At 34.2% G+C, this 18,402-nt stretch overlaps 1 protein-coding gene across 1 annotated transcript in view; it reads right to left on the minus strand.

Moving 5' to 3' along the window:
• The window catches only part of LOC133330047 (tyrosine-protein phosphatase Lar-like), a gene marked incomplete at its 3' end in the record, with an annotated part of 419,885 nt that overhangs the window by 25,910 nt on the left and 375,573 nt on the right, over positions 1-18,402 (minus strand). Inside the window, exon 12 of the mRNA XM_061538523.1 lies at positions 7,366-7,558. Within this exon, the coding sequence (XP_061394507.1) occupies positions 7,366-7,558 (193 nt within the window). The remainder of the gene's footprint in view (positions 1-7,365; positions 7,559-18,402) is intronic.

Here is an 18,402-nt window from a genome sequence, read left to right on the forward strand (position 1 = left end):
GTATGGTCCAATGATGTCATTGACCATTGGCTTCAATCCTTCACACAGCACACTGGATAGCACTTTATATGCGATGGCTAGGAGACTAATTTCCCTATAGTTGGCACATATCGTGCTGTGTGTGACATAAGCCTTTTTTGTGCACGGGACACAGCATGCTGAGGATCGTTCCAATCATTGGGCATGCATTCCGCTAGCCAAATTGTACTAATCAGCTGGTTCATGCTCCTGACCAGCATCTGACCACCAGCCTTGAATAGTTCGGCTGGTAACCCATCGGCTCCTGCTGCTTTATTGTTCTTTAGCAGATAAATTGCTATTCTGACCTCATTATGGCTAGGTGGCATACACTCTATACCATCATTTCTTATTGGTTATGGGGTGTCTTTTTCACCGCCACTATTTGATACCTGAAGTTTTTCAAAACTACTCCTTCCAGATCCTCAACGCACTGTCTGTATCTGTCACCAGGTTTCCATCTTCATCTCATCAAGAGGATGTGCCTGCACCAAAACCTTGGGTTTGGCGTTTTACTCGTTGTTAATATTTCCGGATTTCATTCTGACTCCAGTATATATCGATTTGCTCACTCTAACGTTTTTCTTGTTCTTTCTTCTTTTTTCTGAAAACACGTCCATAGCCTTTACGTGTTGCTACTGTCTGCAGGGTTGCCCAATACGCTGCGTTTTTCATATCAGTAGCATTACGACACTCCTGATCGTACCACGGATTTCTTGATGGTGGTCTTTGCTACCTAAGTGTTTGCTTTTGCTGCAGTTTGTAGGGAGTGGCCAATTCTCTGCAATTATCTGGACAAGAAGTGCTTTGGTCAAGCAGGTGGGTAAGTTGAGCGGAGTAGGCTCGATCGATCGTCTAATACACTGGATGAATGGCTTCCGTCTATCACAACATTATCAATTTGATTTCTCCTTGCTTGATCAAGAGAAATCCATGTGGCCTTGTTTATATCGAGATGCTTGAATCTGGTGCTGTTAACTACCATGTTTTTTGCTGCCGCGAAGTCAATCAACCTCATGCCCCGTTCTCAGATGTTTCTTCATGAAGGCTGCACGTTTTCCGACGGTGGGGCCAAATATATTTTCCCTTCCGATTTTTGCATTAAAATTTCCTAGCAGAATTTTTATGTCATGGCCAGGGCAGCTATCATATGCTGTTTCTAGGCGCTCCTAAAATATATCTTTGGTCTGCTCATCTTTGTCTTCGATCGGAGCATGGCCGCAAATAAGACTGATGTAGAAGAACTTCGCTTTTATCTACTGGAGTGAATCTAGAGACGAGGTCTTTAATTCTCCTGTTAACCATAAATCCGCAGCCAAATTCATGTCTCGTTTCATGGCAGCTATAATACGGGGCGTAATCATCTGATTTATTTACGCCAGACCCTTTACATCGCATTTCCTGTAAGGCAATAATATCGGATTTGTACTTCTTGAGTACATCCGCTAAGGCGAGAACTGCGCTCATAAAATATGCCTTCGGTCTGCTCATCATTGTCTTTGATCGGAACATGGCCGCAAATAAGACTGATGTAGAAGAACTTCGATTTTATCTACTGGAGTTAATCTGGAGACGAGGTCTTTTATTATCCATAAATCCGCAGCCAAATTCATGTCTCGTTTCACGGCAGCTATAATACAGAGCGTAATCGTCTGATTTACTTATGCCTGTCTTTTTCCATTGCATTTCCTGTAAGGCAATAATATCGGCTTTGTAATTCTTGAGTACATCCGCCAAGGCGAGAACTGCACCCGTTCTGTAGAACGTAAACGTGCACATATTTCATGTGTAGATTCGCAGATCGTGGTTATTTATATGCTTGCGAGGGTCGTCAACATTATGGGTGTTGGTTTTCTTTTTCTTTGCTTTTTCACAGTAGGAGGGATTTTCCGAGTGGGGGCAACTAACCCGACGCCTCAACCCATTTTTTTATAGTTCTTATGGGTGAACTCGAGGCACATATTAGCTCACTATTTCAAAGGGTGATGAAAATAGCTACCTCAGGTGGCACCGCGGGGAGGTCAGTGTCCACAATTGAGATGAAAGAGGGACCAAGATAAGCCTAGACTTCGCCATGTTAAAGCCAATCAGAGCCGTTGCTTGGTATCTATAATCCCCTACGCCACCCCAAGCCTTACAGTAGACCTCTAAAAATAATTTTAAAAAAACCACGCCTATTGATATGCCTTAGAAAATAATTGTGATGCTTTATTAATACAATTTAAATTTTTAATTAATTCAGAGAGACACATCGTGGCCATCCGAACTTCTTGTAATTTTTTCACAGTTTGTTTTTACCTTTCTCTTAATTAAAAATATTCATTAAAATTTTTTCTTTTGTATTTATTTTTTTTTGCGCAGCTACATTTTTAAATATCCCGTAATACAATCTACAATTTGAATAATTTGCTGCCGTTCATACAACATACAGGTTGTTAGTGGGTAAGTGTGGTTGTGTGTCTGAGCGAACTTTATATCGTCGTCAGTTTTTTTTTTCAGTTTCGTTAATTTACCAGTGAAAAGTTAACACATGGTTTCATTATTAAACGTTTGTTTAACTTGCTTGTAGCTGTTGTTTTTTTGTTGTTGTTTCTTTTCGACGGGTCCTTTGTCGTTTGGGTGATGTTGGTGTTGCTGTTGTTGTTCCTTCTTTATATATCGCAAACAACTATTATTGAATGTCGTGTTAAATGTTCTCTTAATTTGTACGAGGATTTCACACCCTGCCATTCACTCAGTCAGTCAGTCAGCCATTGACGACTGACAACACACACACAGGCAGAGCCAGACACACAAAAAATAACAAAAGTGTGTATGTGTGTGTTGAACGTCATTTATATGTTACACTACGGTGCTATGCCACGTTGTTGGTAACTGTGTGTGAATTGTACAACAGCAGTTTGAATCAGTTGTTAATCGACACCAATTATTTTTGCACGATTTCTTGTGTAAACACACATTTTAAAATTGTGTAAGTGAGTATGTGTGTGTGTGTGTGCGCGCCCTGCCATCATGTCAGAGTGTGAGTTGTTTTTTCAAAAGAAATAAAAACAAAAAAACAACCTGGACAATGACATACACAAAAAAAATCTTGAACCAACAAAACAGGGGTTCTCTGGCATCGATCCATGGAAACAAATTTCGTTAAAAAGTCCACGCCTAAAGGTAGGCCTTAGAAAATTATCTTTAAAAAAATCTACGCCTAAAGGTAGGCCTAGGTAGGTAGAAAACATGTTTAAAAAATCCACGCCTAAAGGTAGGCCTTAGAAAATTATCTTTAAAAAATCCACGGCTATAGGTAGGCCTTAGAAAATTATATTTAAAAAATCCACGCCTAAAGGTAGGCCTTAGAAATTTATCTTTAAAAAACCCACGCCTAAAGGTAGGCCTTAGAAAATTATCTTTAAAAAATCCACGCCTAAAGGTAGGCCTTAGAAAATTATCTTTAAAAAATCCACGCCTAAAGGTAGGCCTTAGAAAATATCTTTAAAAAATCCACGCCTAAAGGTAGGTCTTAGAAATTTATCCTTAAAAAATACACGCATAAAGGTAGGCCTTAGAAAATTATCTTTAAAAAATCCACGCCTAAAGGTAGGCCTTAGCAAATTATCTTTAAAAAATCCACGCCTAAAGGTAGGCTTTAGAAAATTATCCTTAAAAAATACACGCCTAAAGGTAGGTCTTAGAAAATTATCTTTAAAAAATCCACGCCTAAAGGTAGGCCTTAGAAAATATCTTTAAAAAATCCTCGCCAAAGGTAGGCCTTAGAAATTTATCTTTAAAAAAACCACGCCTATAGGTAGGCCTTAGAAAATTATCTTTAAAAAATCCACGCCTAAAGGTAGGCCTTAGAAAATTATCTTTAAAAAATCCACGCCTAAAGGTAGGCCTTAGAAAATTATCTTTAAAAAATCCACGCCTAAAGGTAGGCCTTAGAAAATTATCTTTAAAAAATCAACACCTATAAGTAGGCCTCGAAAAATATTTTTAAAAAACCAACGCCTTTAAGTAGGCCACGAAAAATATTTTTAAAAAATCAACGCCTATAAGTAGGCCTCGAAAAATATTTTTAAAAAATTAACGCCTATAAGTAGGCCACGAAAAATATTTTTAAAAAATCAATGCCTATAAGTTGGCCATGAAAAATATTTTTAAAAAATCAACGCCTATAAGTAGGCCTCGAAAAATGTTTTTAAAAAATCAACGCCTATAAGTAGGCCTCGAAAAATATTTTTAAAAAATCAACGCCTACAGGTAGAATAAAATACTTACAACTTTTAGAGAGATATTATTTATTTTATTTTTCACATTTTCCCCCCCACTACTCCTGCCGTCCGCTTGTCCTCCTGGTCCAGCTCTAAATTCTGGTATAATGTTAACATCGTGTTAAACTGACACAATCAGAAATTAAAATAATGTATTTTTTCTTTTTGTATTGCAAGTAAAGAAAATAAAAGGATTCCGCTTGTTATGCCTGTCACATGGGGAGCACCGCCCCTCCCAAAAGGAAAACATTTACAGTCACACATATACGTACGCACACTCACACACATGCGGAATAAATCAAACAATATTGAAATTCAATACATGTGTCAGAGTGTGTGAGTGAGTGTGTCTGTGAGTGTGATAAGAAAGAAGAGAACCGTTAAATGCGTGTAATGTATTTATTTTTCATTGTTGTTGTCGTTGTAGCTGTCCTGACGCCTCGTCATTGTGAAGGATAACAATCGGGACATTGATTGCAACAGAAATGTTAAAGTGCCGAATAAGGCGCTCGAAGAAAAGAATAATAACAACGATTAAAATAATTACATGTGAATGATGTGACTTGTGGCTGGGTCGGGATGGGGAGAGGAGAGGAGGCGGACTCGGCTCGGTAATAAATGCTGTCCTGTCCGATAATGGTTTAAGGATAAAAATGATGATGATCCCGCTACGTTAAATGTTAAGCGACACTTTTTTCTTGTTTAAGCGTATTTCGTTCTTCTTTTTTTTAATTAAAAAAAAAATAAGAAGACAAAAGGAATAATAATAGAGAAGAAGGTCCGAATGTAACACCAAATTTATTTATTTAAACAAATTTTTCCAAGGCCTACCTTGAATTGGAAGGTTGGATTTTTTAAAATTCATTCTTTTCATTGCCTAACTTGTAAACAAAGTGCAGGTCGCATTTATTATCCCAATGACATGAAATTTGGCGCAGATCATTTATTTGGTCCAGGGACAAACCCTATTGAAATTGGAAAAAATCGGTTAAGATTTAGATATAGCTCCCACATATATATGTTCGTTCGATTTTTCGCAAATGGTGCACCAAAGAGTCAAATTTAGGGCGATTGGCATGAAATTTTGCACAAAATTAAAAAACGTGTGCTGTTTGCAAAATAAATTTACTGTGAAAAAAATTAATTTCGGGGGGGGGGGGGGGGGGGGCACCAAAGAGTCAAATTTTGGCCGATTGGCACGAAATTTTTCACAACGCACTGAAGTTAGGTTAGACTAACGTCTGAAATCCAGATTTAAATATAGCTCCCATATATATGTTCGTTCGATTTTCCGCAAATGGTGCACCAAAGAGTCAAATTTAGGCCGATTGGCACGAAATTTTGCACACCGCACTGAAGTTAGGATAGACTAACGTGGGCCAAGTTTTACTTAAATCGATTCAGATTTAGATATAGCTCGCATATATATTTTCGGCCGATTTTTCGTAAATGGTGCACTAAAGATTTAAAGGGTGTTCGATTGGCACAACATTACGCGCAACGTATCGAAATGGGTCTGGGTTAACCGTTATATGAGGGCGACCCCAAAAAAGTGAACCGATATTAATAATTTTTAATGGAAACATTTGGTATGTGGACCGATGAAGCTCATCTTCGGACCTGCAGACAAGAGACAACTCTATGCAAAATTTTGGCGATCTATCTCAATTTGTTTAGACGCTAGAGTGATTACAACAGAAAGACGGACCTGCAGAATTTTTACGGACCTGCAGAATTTTACGCTGATCAAGAATCTATATACTTTGTACAAATATACCCGGTTATTGGTCATTGAGCGAAGTCGGTTCACATATAGACACAGATCACATAATTAACTTAGTCGAATTTCATGTCAATGGTCCTGCAAAAATTCAAGGTCTGTAAGGATGTATTTCTGGAATATTGTCAAAGTGTTAAAAGGGTATCATATAGTCGGCTCCGTCCGACTTTACTACTTTCCTTACTGGTTTAAAATAAATTTTTCATGGCCAACTTATTGGCGTGGATTATTTTAAATTATTTTTTCATTGCCTACTTCAAGGCGTGGATTATTTTTTCATTCCCTACTTTAAGGCGTGGGTTATTTTTTCATTGCCTACTTTATTGCGGGGATTATTTTTTCATTGCCTACTTTAAGGCGTGGATTATTTTAAATTATTTTTCATTGCCTACTTCAAGACGTGGATTATTTTTTCATTGACTACGTGGATTATTTGTGCATTGCCTACTTTAAGGCGTGGATTATTTTTCCATTGACTACTTTGAGGCGTGGAATATTTTAAATTATTTTCTCATTGCCTACTTAAAGGCGTGAATTATTTTTCATTGCCTACTTTAAGGCGTGGATTATTTTGAATTATTTTTCATTGCCTACTTTAAGGCGTGGATTATTTTTCCATTGCCTACTTTAAGGCGCGTATTATTTTTCATTGCCTACTTTAAGGTATGGATTAGTTTTTCATTGCCTACTTTAAGGCGGGGATTATTTTTTATTGCCCACTTTAAGGCGTGGATTATTTTAAATTATTTTTTCATTGCCTACTTTAAGGCGTGTATTATTTTAAATTATTTTTCATTGCCTACTTTAAGGCGTGGATTATTTTAAATGATTTTTTTCATTGCCTACTTTAAGGAGTGAATCATTTTAAATTATTTTTTCTTTGCCTACTTTAAGGCGTGCATTATTTTTTCATTGCCTACTTTAAGGCGTGCATTATTTTTTCATTGCCTACTTTAGGGCGTGCATTATTTTTAATTTTTTTTCATTGTCTACTTTAAGGCGTGTATTATTTTTTCATTGCCTACTTTAAGGCGTGGATTATTTTAAATTATTTTTTCATTGCCTACTTTAAGGCGTGGATTATATTAAATTATTTTTCATTGCCTACTTTAAGGCGTTGATTATTTTTAATTTTTGTTGCATTGCCTACTTGGATTTTTTTTTTCAAAATTAATTTTCGACGTCAACCATTTTGCTAGCCATTTAAAGAAAATCGTTCTGTCCGCGATGTGTAATTTTCCCGTTCAAAGTTTCGTCGTGGGTCTTTGAGAATAAATTTTGAAACATTTTTTTTCCACTCACCTTGTTGTGTTTTCACTTGAACCGGTGTGGACATTGGACCAGCTCCCATTGATGTAAAGGCCTGAACACGTACCGTATAGATGGCATGTGGTGTCAGTTCGGATATTGTGGTCAATTCACTATTATCAAGCACTTGGGATTTCCAAGAGGCTTCGGGTTGATTGGGATCTGTGGTATAGTAGATTTTGTAGCCCTGCAAAAAATATAGAAAAAATTTGCATTAAATTTTATAAAATAGAAAAAAATGAATTTAAAATTTATATATAAATTAGACACTATTTAATTTTTTTATTTGTTTTATTAACAATGTTTGAATATCCCTTTTGCCCCACCCCCCACTGTTGCATATATTAGTTTCCAGTTTTTTTTTCTCAAAAATATTTTCCATTGCATTATTGAATAATTCATAAAATTTACTAAAAATGTTTTTCAAAACTTGTTTCCTACTCTCTCACGATGTATGGAAAAATGTGTACATACAAAAGAGTGTATGTGTGTGTGCGTATTGGTGTGCGTGCATTTGTGCCTGCATTTATGTTCTATTTGTTTATTCAATATTGGCCATGCATTATTTATGAAATTAAATGCTTGCATTTACAATTTTTGTTTTTGAAAAAAAACTCTCTCGAAATGCATTTATTCTCAGTGAAACTGACAATGAATGTTCAAATAATAATACCATAATAATACAAAATCGAATTGAATTGTAGTGGTAATGTACAGTACAGACCGGATTTTGGGTAACAAATGCCTTGAACATTTAATTTTAAAAATATACGCCTAAAGGTATGCCATGAAATATTAATTTTAAAAAATAAGTATGCCTTAAAAATTAATTTAAAAACTTCACGCCTATAAGTATGCCTTAAAAATTAATTTAAAAACTTCACGCCTATAAGTAGGCCATGAAAATTTCATTTTAAACAATCCACGCCTATAAATAGGCCATGAAAATTTCATTTTAAAAAAATCCACGCCTATAAGTAGGCCATGAAAATTTCATTTTAAACAATCCACGCCTATAAGTAGGCCATGAAAATTTCATTTTAAACCATTCACGCCTATAAGTGGGCCATGAAAATGTCATTTTAAACATTCCACGCCTATAGGCAGCCCATGAAAATTTAATTTTAAAAAATCCACGTCTATATGTAGGCCATGAAAATTTCATTTTAAACAATCCGCGCCTATAAGTAGGCCATGAAAAATTAAGTTTAAAAAATCCACGCCTATAAGTAGGCCATGAAAAATTAAGTTTAAAAAATCCACGCCTATAAGTAGGCCATGAAATTTTCATTTTAAACAAAAATTTCATTTTAAACAATCCACGCCTATACGTAGGTCATGAAATTTTATTTTAAACAAACATTTCATTTTAAACAATCCATGCCTATAAGTAGGCCATGAAAAATTAAGTTTAAAAAATCCACGCCTATAAGTAGGCCATGAAAAATTAAGTTTAAAAAATCCACGCCTATAAGTAGGCCATGAAAAATTAAGTTTAAAAAATCCACGCCTATAAGTAGGCCATGAAAATGTCATTTTAAACAGTCCACGCCTATAAGTAGGCCATGAAAATTCCATTCTAAACAAAAATTTCATTTTAAAAAATCCACGCCTATAAGTAGGCAAAAAAAAATTATTTTTAAAAATCCACGCCTATAAGTAGTCCATGAAAATTTCAATTTAAAAAATCAACGCCTATAAGTATGCCATGAAAATTTCATTTAAAAAAACCACTCCTATAAGTAGGCCATGAAAAATTAAGTTTAAAAAATCCACGCCTATAAGTATGCTTTGAAAACAATTTATAATTTTGTATAGGTTTGCAAAAATCGAGTACCTCCTGTATTTTGTGTGTCTAATAGAAAATCGATTTCTATGTGCGTAGTTAAGAGCCAGAATGTAATGTCCAAATATAACATTTGATAGTTCACATTTAAATTTCGATTTAAATGTTGATCGAAAATAAGGTATTCAAATTTAGGAAAAATAATTTTTTTTTATTAAATTCTGGATATTTAATTTTAAGGATTTTTTGAAATAAAAAATTGTTTTCCTTTAACCTTTTTTCATAATCCCAAAAATTTTCTTCTGTTTCTGAAAAAAAAATCAAATAATTCTTCTTACAGAAAAGCTTCGGTAGAACTTGCAAAAATATATTTTTTTAGACTAAAATATTTATTTTATAAAATCAACCTATCAAAGTTAAAATTCCAGCTAATATGGCAGCAGAGGCAAAGCAATGCTAAGTTGCATTTATTTTCAGCCAAGGAGGGAGGCGGACCTAGGTGGGGCCCTAGGTGGGGTACTTTAGATTTGCTTTTAACATTTTCTTAGAGCATTTAGATGAGCGCTTCAAAGCTATAGCTAAACATACCAAAACAAATACACACACAGACACACATTTTCATATATCCTTACACACACACACACACACTCACACACATCCCGACTAAGTACATGAGCATTAAATTAAGCTACTATATTTACGCTCATTAAATCACCTTTAGCATACTTAAGCATACACTGGTGTACTTAAAAATGTAAACACAGACACACTCACACACATCTTTATACCATCTCAATTTATATATTAGTTGTTGGGTGTGTGTGTGTGTTGGGGGGGTATAGCTTGCGTGCATGTTGGTTGCACTTAAGCAAATCAAAGTTTTCTATTCGTTCACTAATAAAGTAACTAACACAAGTTTATATTTCGAACAAACACAAAATATTGCGTAATATTACCCAGCAAACAAAAATTGGAGAAAATTTTGAAAAACTATTTTTTTCGAAAATCTTACGACAAGTCTGATGATAGTCGGAAGTAGTGTACGAAATCTAAAGAAACATTTTTCGATATTTTTTCTTGAATATTTTTCGTCTGTGAAAGAAAGCAAATATTTTTCAGATTATTTTTGGGGTTCAGAATATCATCCGACACGTCTGCAGATAGTCGGAAATGTCCATTATGGAAAATATAGGAAGTTAAAAGAAATATTTTCCGATTTTTTTTGAATATTTTCTGTCTGGGAAAAAACAAATTTTTTTCAGATTATTTCTTGGGTTCAGAATATCATACGACATGTCGGAAAATAGTTGGAAATGCCCATTATGGAAAATATAGTTTCCTCTACGACAATTCTGATAATAGTCGGAAGTGGTGTATGGAAATCAAAAGAAATACTTTTCTGATATTTTTTCTGGTATATCTTCCGCCTGGGAAAAAACATTTTTCCGATTGTTTTTGGGGTTCAGAATATCAGCCGACATGTCTGAAGATAGTCGGAAATGTCCATTATGGAAAATATAGGAAGTTAAAAGAAATATTTTTCCGATTTTTTTTTAATATTTTCAGTCTGGGAAGAAAACAAATTTTTTTCAGATTATTTCTTGGGTTCAGAATATCATCCGACATGTCGGAAAATAGTCGGAAATGTCCATTACGGAAAATATAGTTTCCTCTACGACAATTCTGATAATAGTCGGAAGTGGTGTACGAAATCAAACGAAACATTTTTCGATATTTTTTCTTGAATATCTTTCGTCTGTGAAAAAAGAAAACAAATATTTTTTCTGATTATTTTTTGGGTTCAGAATATCATCCGACATGTCTGCTGATAGTCGGATAAGGCCATTATGGAAAATATAGGAAGTCAAAAGAAATATTTTTTCCGGCATTTTTTCTTGAATATCTTCCGTCTGGGGAAAAACAAATATTTTTCAGATTATTTTTTGGGTTCAGAATATCATACGACATGTCTGAAGATAGTCGGAAATGCCCATTACGGAAAATATAGTTTCCTCTATTTTTTAATATTGTTTAATGAATTTTTAAACCTTCACCCCAAAATGTTCACTGGGTTATGTGCATAGCTATTTGTAGTTATATATATTTTTAGGTATTGGCATGGATTTTATTTTAAAATATACTTAAGGCGTGTTTATGTATTTAATGGATTCGGTACATAAATTTCGGAATGTTGGGGCAAACAATAATTTTATTTAATATCGAAAATTTGCCAAAGGATATACCACAGGAAGAACAGTGGGAAGAACACGTAAGGCGTAGATTTATACCCTACACAACAATGTTGTCAGGGTATTATAGCTTTGTGCAGCCCCAAAAGTTTGTAACGCCGCCAAATATTGGTCCTAGAACCACCTTTAAGTATACCGATCGTCATATCTCGACTAGCTGAGTTGATCCAGACATGTGCGTCCGTCCGTCCGTCTGTCCATTATAATTTGTAAACACGATACAATCGTGAAGATTGGTCCATAACTGACCAATCTTCACGACATTTTGCATGCAGGATGGGTTCTGCCCAATGAAGACCCCTATTGTTTTTGGTAAAGATCGGTTAGTATTTAGGGCATGAAATGGGCCAAATACTCAATTTTTGTCAGTTTTTCTGGTCGCTCCAGAGACCGCAGTTATAGTCCGAACATCGTGAAATTTTACATGGAGAAAGGTGATCGGGCTAAAGAATAAGCACGCTTTGTTTCGATAAAGATCGGTCAATATTTAGCGGGTCAAATGGGCCCTGACTTTTGTGTGAAAAATTACAAAATTTTTATTCTGGGCGTATATACTTGCTCCTGAAGGACATATACCCGAGCAGTAGATAGTATATCCAAGAGGAGTGGTTGACCTTCAAATTGATAGCAATAATATGGCTGTATGTACTCTGATGTGGGATTAGTATTACTATTACTCCATTAGAGGACGGAAATATCGCTCTGATCGCTTTGAAATTGAACATGGAGTTCCGATTATGGTCAAGGACGACGCCTATAGTCGAGATTTCATTCAATGAACAGAAAACTTTAATTTTGTCTGATTTTCAAGTCGATCTAGAGGCAATTATTATATGCAGCTGAAGGGGATCTGACAAAATACTTAGAGCGGCTGTTTAGATGATGATCGGTCAATATTCTGAGGGTCAAATCCACCGAAACCTAAAGTGACCAATTTTTTATTTTATGCCGTAAGAATTCATTTCAAGAAAAAATGCCAGGGTTATGGTCGACCCCGTCCGACTATACTGCTCCGTTCACTGGTTTTAAAATATTTTTTCCAGCTGATTGGTACAAGTTGGCTAGAGGAATGCATGCCCAATGATTTGAACCTCAGCATCCTGTGTCCCGTGCACAAAAAAAGAGACAAGACGATATGTGGCAACTAGAAGTAGAGGAAAGGAAGTCTCCTTCCTATCGCATATAAAGTGCTACCCAGCGCACTGTGTGAACGACTGAAGTCAATGGTCAATGACATTATTGGACCATACCAATGCGACTTCAGACCTGGCAAATCCATCATCGACCAGATTTTCACTCTGCGTCAAATCCTGGAAAAATCCATGAAAAATACATAGACACATTCCACCTATTCGTCGATTATAAAGCCGCATTCGATAGCCCTATCCGTTCAGAGGTGTATAAACCCATGTCTGCGTTTGGCAGTCGGAAAGGACCTCTCGGAGCCCTTTAATACCAAACGAGGATTCAGACAAGGTGACAGTTTTTCGTGTGACCTTTTTCACAAAGTGAACAGAAATGACACTCTTTAGACCAAACAACACATGTTACTCGCCTACGCCGATGACATCGACATAAGGGGTCGAACATTGAGAGCAGTAACAGCCACCTTTGAACAAATTGAGAAGGAGTCTGCCAAAGTGGGTCTGGCAGTAAACGGCGAGAAAACAGTTTTTTTTTTTAATTCGGAGAAGGATAGTGATGGCGAACAGATGCTACTATGGTCTGAGCAAACAACTCAAAAGCAAGGCCATCTCACGCCAGGCCAAACTCACATTCTACAAGACGCAGAAGTCAATGGTCAATGACATTATTGGACCATACCAATGCGGCTTCAGACCTGGCAAATCCACCAGATTTTCACTCCAAATCCTGGAAAAACCCACGAAAAACACATCGACACATTCCACCTATTCGTCCACCAAACTCACACTCTACAAGACGCTGATACTACCCGTGTTGTTTTATGGATACGAAGCATGGATACTTGCGCAAGCAGATGAGGCAGTTCTTGAAGTGTTTGAGAGAAAAATTCTCCAAAAGATTTATGGGACGATCTGCGTTGATGGTGAATATCGCCGTCGAATGAACCATGAGTAGTACTAGCTATTCTCTCTGTTATATGGAGCTCTTGGAGTGTTTGAGAGAAATATTCTTCGAAAGATCTATGGGCCGATCTGCGTTGATGGTGAATATCGCCTCGAATGAACCATGCATTGTACCAGCTATTCTCGGACATTGACATTGTTAGACATATTGAGCTGCAGCGACTATGTTGGCTAGGTTATGTTGTGAGAATGGATGAAAATGCCCCAGCCCAGAAGGCATATAAACACGAAGAAGCTGATGGTCCACGCAGAAGGGGAAGGCCACGAATAAGAGGGAAAAAGCAAGTGGAAGATTTCATTGCCGAATATGGTCTTTCAAATTGGAAAAAAAACTGCGCAAAAGACCGACCCGCCTGGAAATATTTTTTTTAAGTTCGGCTTATGGAACGAAAGTTCTGTCACAAGGTTTAGATTTTTTAAATAATTTTTTCTAAGGCCTATATAATTCGTAGATTTTTTAAATAATTTTTTCTAAGGCCTATATAAGGCGTAGATTTTTTTAAATAATTTTTTCTAAGGCCTATATAAGGCGTAGATTTTTTAAATAATTTTTCTAAGGCCTATATAAAGCGTAGATTTTTTAAATAATTTTTTTCAAAGGCCTATATTAGGCGTAGATTTTTTTAAATAATTTTTTCTAAGGCCTATATAAGGCGTAGATTTTTAAAATATTTTTTGCTAAAGCCTATATAAGGCGTGGATTTTTAAAATAATTTATTTCTAAGGCCTATATAAGGCGTGGATTTTTAAAATAATTTTTTCTAAGGCCTATATAAGGCGTAGATTTTTTAAATAAGGCCTATATAAGGCGTGGATTTGTAAAACAATTTTTTCTACGGCCTAAGGCCTAAGGCGTAGATTTTTTTAAATAATTTTTTCTACGGCCTAAGGCCTAAGGCGTAGATTTTTTTAAATAATTTTTTCTAAGGCCTAGATTTTTTAAATAATTTTTTCTAAGGCCTAGATTTTTTTAATAATTTTTTCTAAGGCCTATATAAGGCCTAGATTTTTTTAAGAATTTTTTCTAAGGCCTATATAAGGAGTAGATTTTTTAAATAATTTTTTCTAAGGCCTAAAGAAGGCGTGGATTTTTAAAATATTTTTTTCTTGAGACTATCAAAGGCGTGGATTTTTTAAATAATTTTTTCTAAGGCCTATATAGGGCGTAGATTTTTTAAAAATTTTTTTCTAAGGCCTATATAGGGCGTAGATTTTTTAAATATTTTTTTCTAAGGCCTATATAGGGCGTAGATTTTTTAAATAATTTTTTCTAAGGTTTCCATAAGGCGTAGATTTTTTAAATAATTTTTTCTAAGGCCTATATAAGGCGTAGATTTTTTAAATAATTTTTTTCTAATGCATAAGGCGTAAATTTTTTAAATAAGGCGTGGATTTTTTAAATAATTTTTTCTAAGGTCTATATAAGGCGGGGATTTTTTTAAATAATTTTTTCTAAGGTCTATATAAGGCGGGGATTTTTTTAAATAATTTTTTCTAAGGCCTATAGAAGGCGTAGATTTTTTAAATAATTTTTTCCCTCACCTATATAGGTTTATTTGTTAATTATAAATGCACAGACATAAAGAGAATTTTTAGAAGTCAAGACAAACGAACGAAGTAAATCGATTGTTGTTTATAGGCATCATTGTTGGTGTAGAGCACACACACACATATATTCGCACAAATACTCTTTATGCCATACACATATAGCGCTATAAAATCACATCAAAAGCTATTTAAATGCCAAACGAACACACACGCAAATATTCACGCACACACACACATAAATCTATTTACAACACACAATTTAATTCAATGAATGAATGAACAAATGGATGAATCCTTTTAGCAGGAATGTAATGGCGAACCCTGTGATAGTGCTGTTGTTGTTGTTGGCATTGTTGTTGCTTCATATTGGTGTTGTTCCAATAATATTTATACATTAGAGACTGAACAGATGATTGTGTTTATAAAATGTAGGCATGTATGTATGTGTGTGTGAGTGAGCGAGTGTTTGTGTGCATTGTATTGCATACACTATTGGTAATTAAATTAAATGAAAGCACTAACACCTTTTGTGTTCACAGGCCAACATGTATAGTCTTTTCTATACTCACACAGAGGCACACGCAGCCATACACACACACACTCGGTCTCTCTCTAAGGCACACATGGCGTTCTGTGTAAAATTTCCCTATAAATGTGTGTTGCTTGTTTTCATATTTGTTAGTGAGAAGATACACGTACACACACATATGTATGTGTGGGTGTGTGTGTTCATGTGTTTGAATCCTTTCCGCCAACAATGTGTGGGTGTCTTAATGTGCTGCAGCTGCATTCTACCTCCCTTCCTTCCATTACCATCATCATCATCAACCATTTGCTTTTGTTTCCGGCAATTGTCGGTGTTTATGATGTTCTATGTTTTTCTTGTCCATTGTGTTGGTGTATGTGTGTGTGTGGGTGTATTGATTTGCTATTTCTCATACCTCCTCCACCCACCCATATTGATTTCTATATCTGTGTGTGTTTCAGTTTACCTTTCAAATCTATTCCTTTGAATTTTACAATACCATTTCTGTTGTAGACTAATTGATGTTCTCCATTATTTTGGAATTTCTCCAAAGACTTTTATTGTTCAATTTTATGCCAGATTTTCTTGTGATAAGTTGGCTCATTGGAAAACGAAGAAAAAGACTCGATTAAAGACTAATTATAGAGAACTTAATACATCAGAGGCATATTTTTGCCTAAGGGTTTTTTATAAATATTTTCCTAAAGCATACGTATAGGCGTGGATTTTTCAAAAGATTATTTTCTAAGGCATACCTATAGGCGTGGATTTTTTAAACATTATTTTTTAAGGCATACCTACAGGCGTGGATATTTTAAACATTATTTTCGAAAGCATACCTATAGGCGTAGATTTTTTAAATAATTTTTTCTAAGGCCTATATAAGGCGTAGATTTTTTAAATAATTTTTTGCTAAGGCCTATATAAGGCGTAGATTTTTTAAATAATTTTTTCTAAGGCCTATATAAGGCGCAGATTTTTTTAAATAATTTTTTCTAAGGCCTATATAAGGCGTAGATTTTTTAAATAATTTTTTCTAAGGCCTATATAAGGCGTAGATTTTTTAAATACTTTTTTCTAAGGCCTATATAAGGCGTAGATTTTTTAAATACTTTTTTCTAAGGCCTATATAAGGCGTAGATTTTTTAAATAATTTTTTCTAAGGCCTATATGAGGCGTGGATTTTTTTAATCATTTTTTCTAAGGCCTATAAAAGGCGTAGATTTTTTAAATAATTTTTTCTAAGGCCTATATAAGGCGTAGATTTTTTAAATAATTTTTTCTAAGGCCTATATAAGGCGTAGATTTTTTAAATAATTTTTTCTAAGGCCTATATAAGGCGTAGATTTTTTAAATAATTTTTTCTAAGGCCTATATAAGGCGTAGATTTTTTAAATAATTTTTTCTAAGGCCTATATAAGGCGTAGATTTTTTTAAATAATTTTTTCTAAGGCCTATATAAGGCGTAGATTTTTTAAATAATTTTTTCTAAGGCCTATATAAGGCGTAGATTTTTTAAATAATTTTTTCTAAGGCCTATATAAGGCGTAGATTTTTTAAATAATTTTTTCTAAGGCCTATATAAGGCGTAGATTTTTTAAATAATTTTTTCTAAGGCTTATATAAGGCGTAGATTGTTTAAATATTTTTTCTAAGTCCTATATAAGGTGCGGATTTTTTAAATAATTTTTTCTAAGGCCTATATAAGGCGCGGATTTTTTAAATAATTTTTTCTAAGGCCTATATAAGGCGTAGATTTTTTAAATAATTTTTCCGAGTCCTATATAAGGCGCAGATTTTTTTAAAATTCTTTTTTCCGAGGCCTATATGAGGCGTAGATTTTTTAAATAATTTTTTCCGAGTCCTATATAAGGCGTAGATTTTTTAAATAATTTTTTTCATGGTCTATATAAGGCGTAGATTTTTTAAATAATTTTTTCCATGGTCTATATAAAGCGCAGATTTTTTAAATAATTTTTTCCATGGTCTATACAAAGAGCAGATTTTTTAAATAATTTTTTCCATGGCCTGTATAAGGCGTAGATTTTTTAAATAATTTTTTTCATGGTCTATATAAGGCGTAGATTTTTTAAATAATTTTTTCTAAGGCCTATATAAGGCGTAGATTTCTTAAATAATTTTTTCTAAGGCCTATATAAGGCGTAGATTTTTTAAATAATTTTTTCTAAGGCCTATATAAGGCGTAGATTTTTTAAATAATTTTTTGCTAAGGCCTATTTAAGGCGTAGATTTTTTAAATAATTTTTTCTAAGGCCTATATATGGCGTAGATTTTTTAAATAATTTTTTCTAAGGCCTATATAAGGCGTAGATTTTTTAAATAATTTTTTCTAAGGCCTATATAAGGCGTAGATTTTTTAAATAATTTTTTCTAAGGCCTATATAAGGCGTAGATTTTTTAAATAATTTTTTCTAAGGCCTATATAAGGCGTGGATTTTTTAAATAATTTTTTCTAAGGCCTACATAAGGCGTGGATTTTTTAAATAATTTTTTCTAAGGCCTACATAAGGCGTGGATTTTTTAAATAATTTTTTATAAGGCCTATATAAGGCGTAGATTTTTTAAATAATTTTTATAAGGCCTATATAAGGCGTAGATTTTTTAAATAATTTTTTATAAGGCCTATATAAGGCGTAGATTTTTTAAATATTTTTTTCTAAGGCCTATATATGGCGTAGATTTTTTAAATAATTTTTTCTAAGGCCTATATAAGCCGTAGATTTTTTAAATAATTTTTTCTAAGGCCTATATAAGGCGTAGATATTTTAAATAATTTTTTCTAAGGCCTATATA

This window comes from Musca vetustissima, unplaced genomic scaffold, assembly GCF_032173495.1.
Source record: "Musca vetustissima isolate MV318-11 ecotype Yass unplaced genomic scaffold, APGP_CSIRO_Mvet_v1 utg1054, whole genome shotgun sequence".
Taxonomy (NCBI): domain Eukaryota; kingdom Metazoa; phylum Arthropoda; class Insecta; order Diptera; family Muscidae; genus Musca; species Musca vetustissima.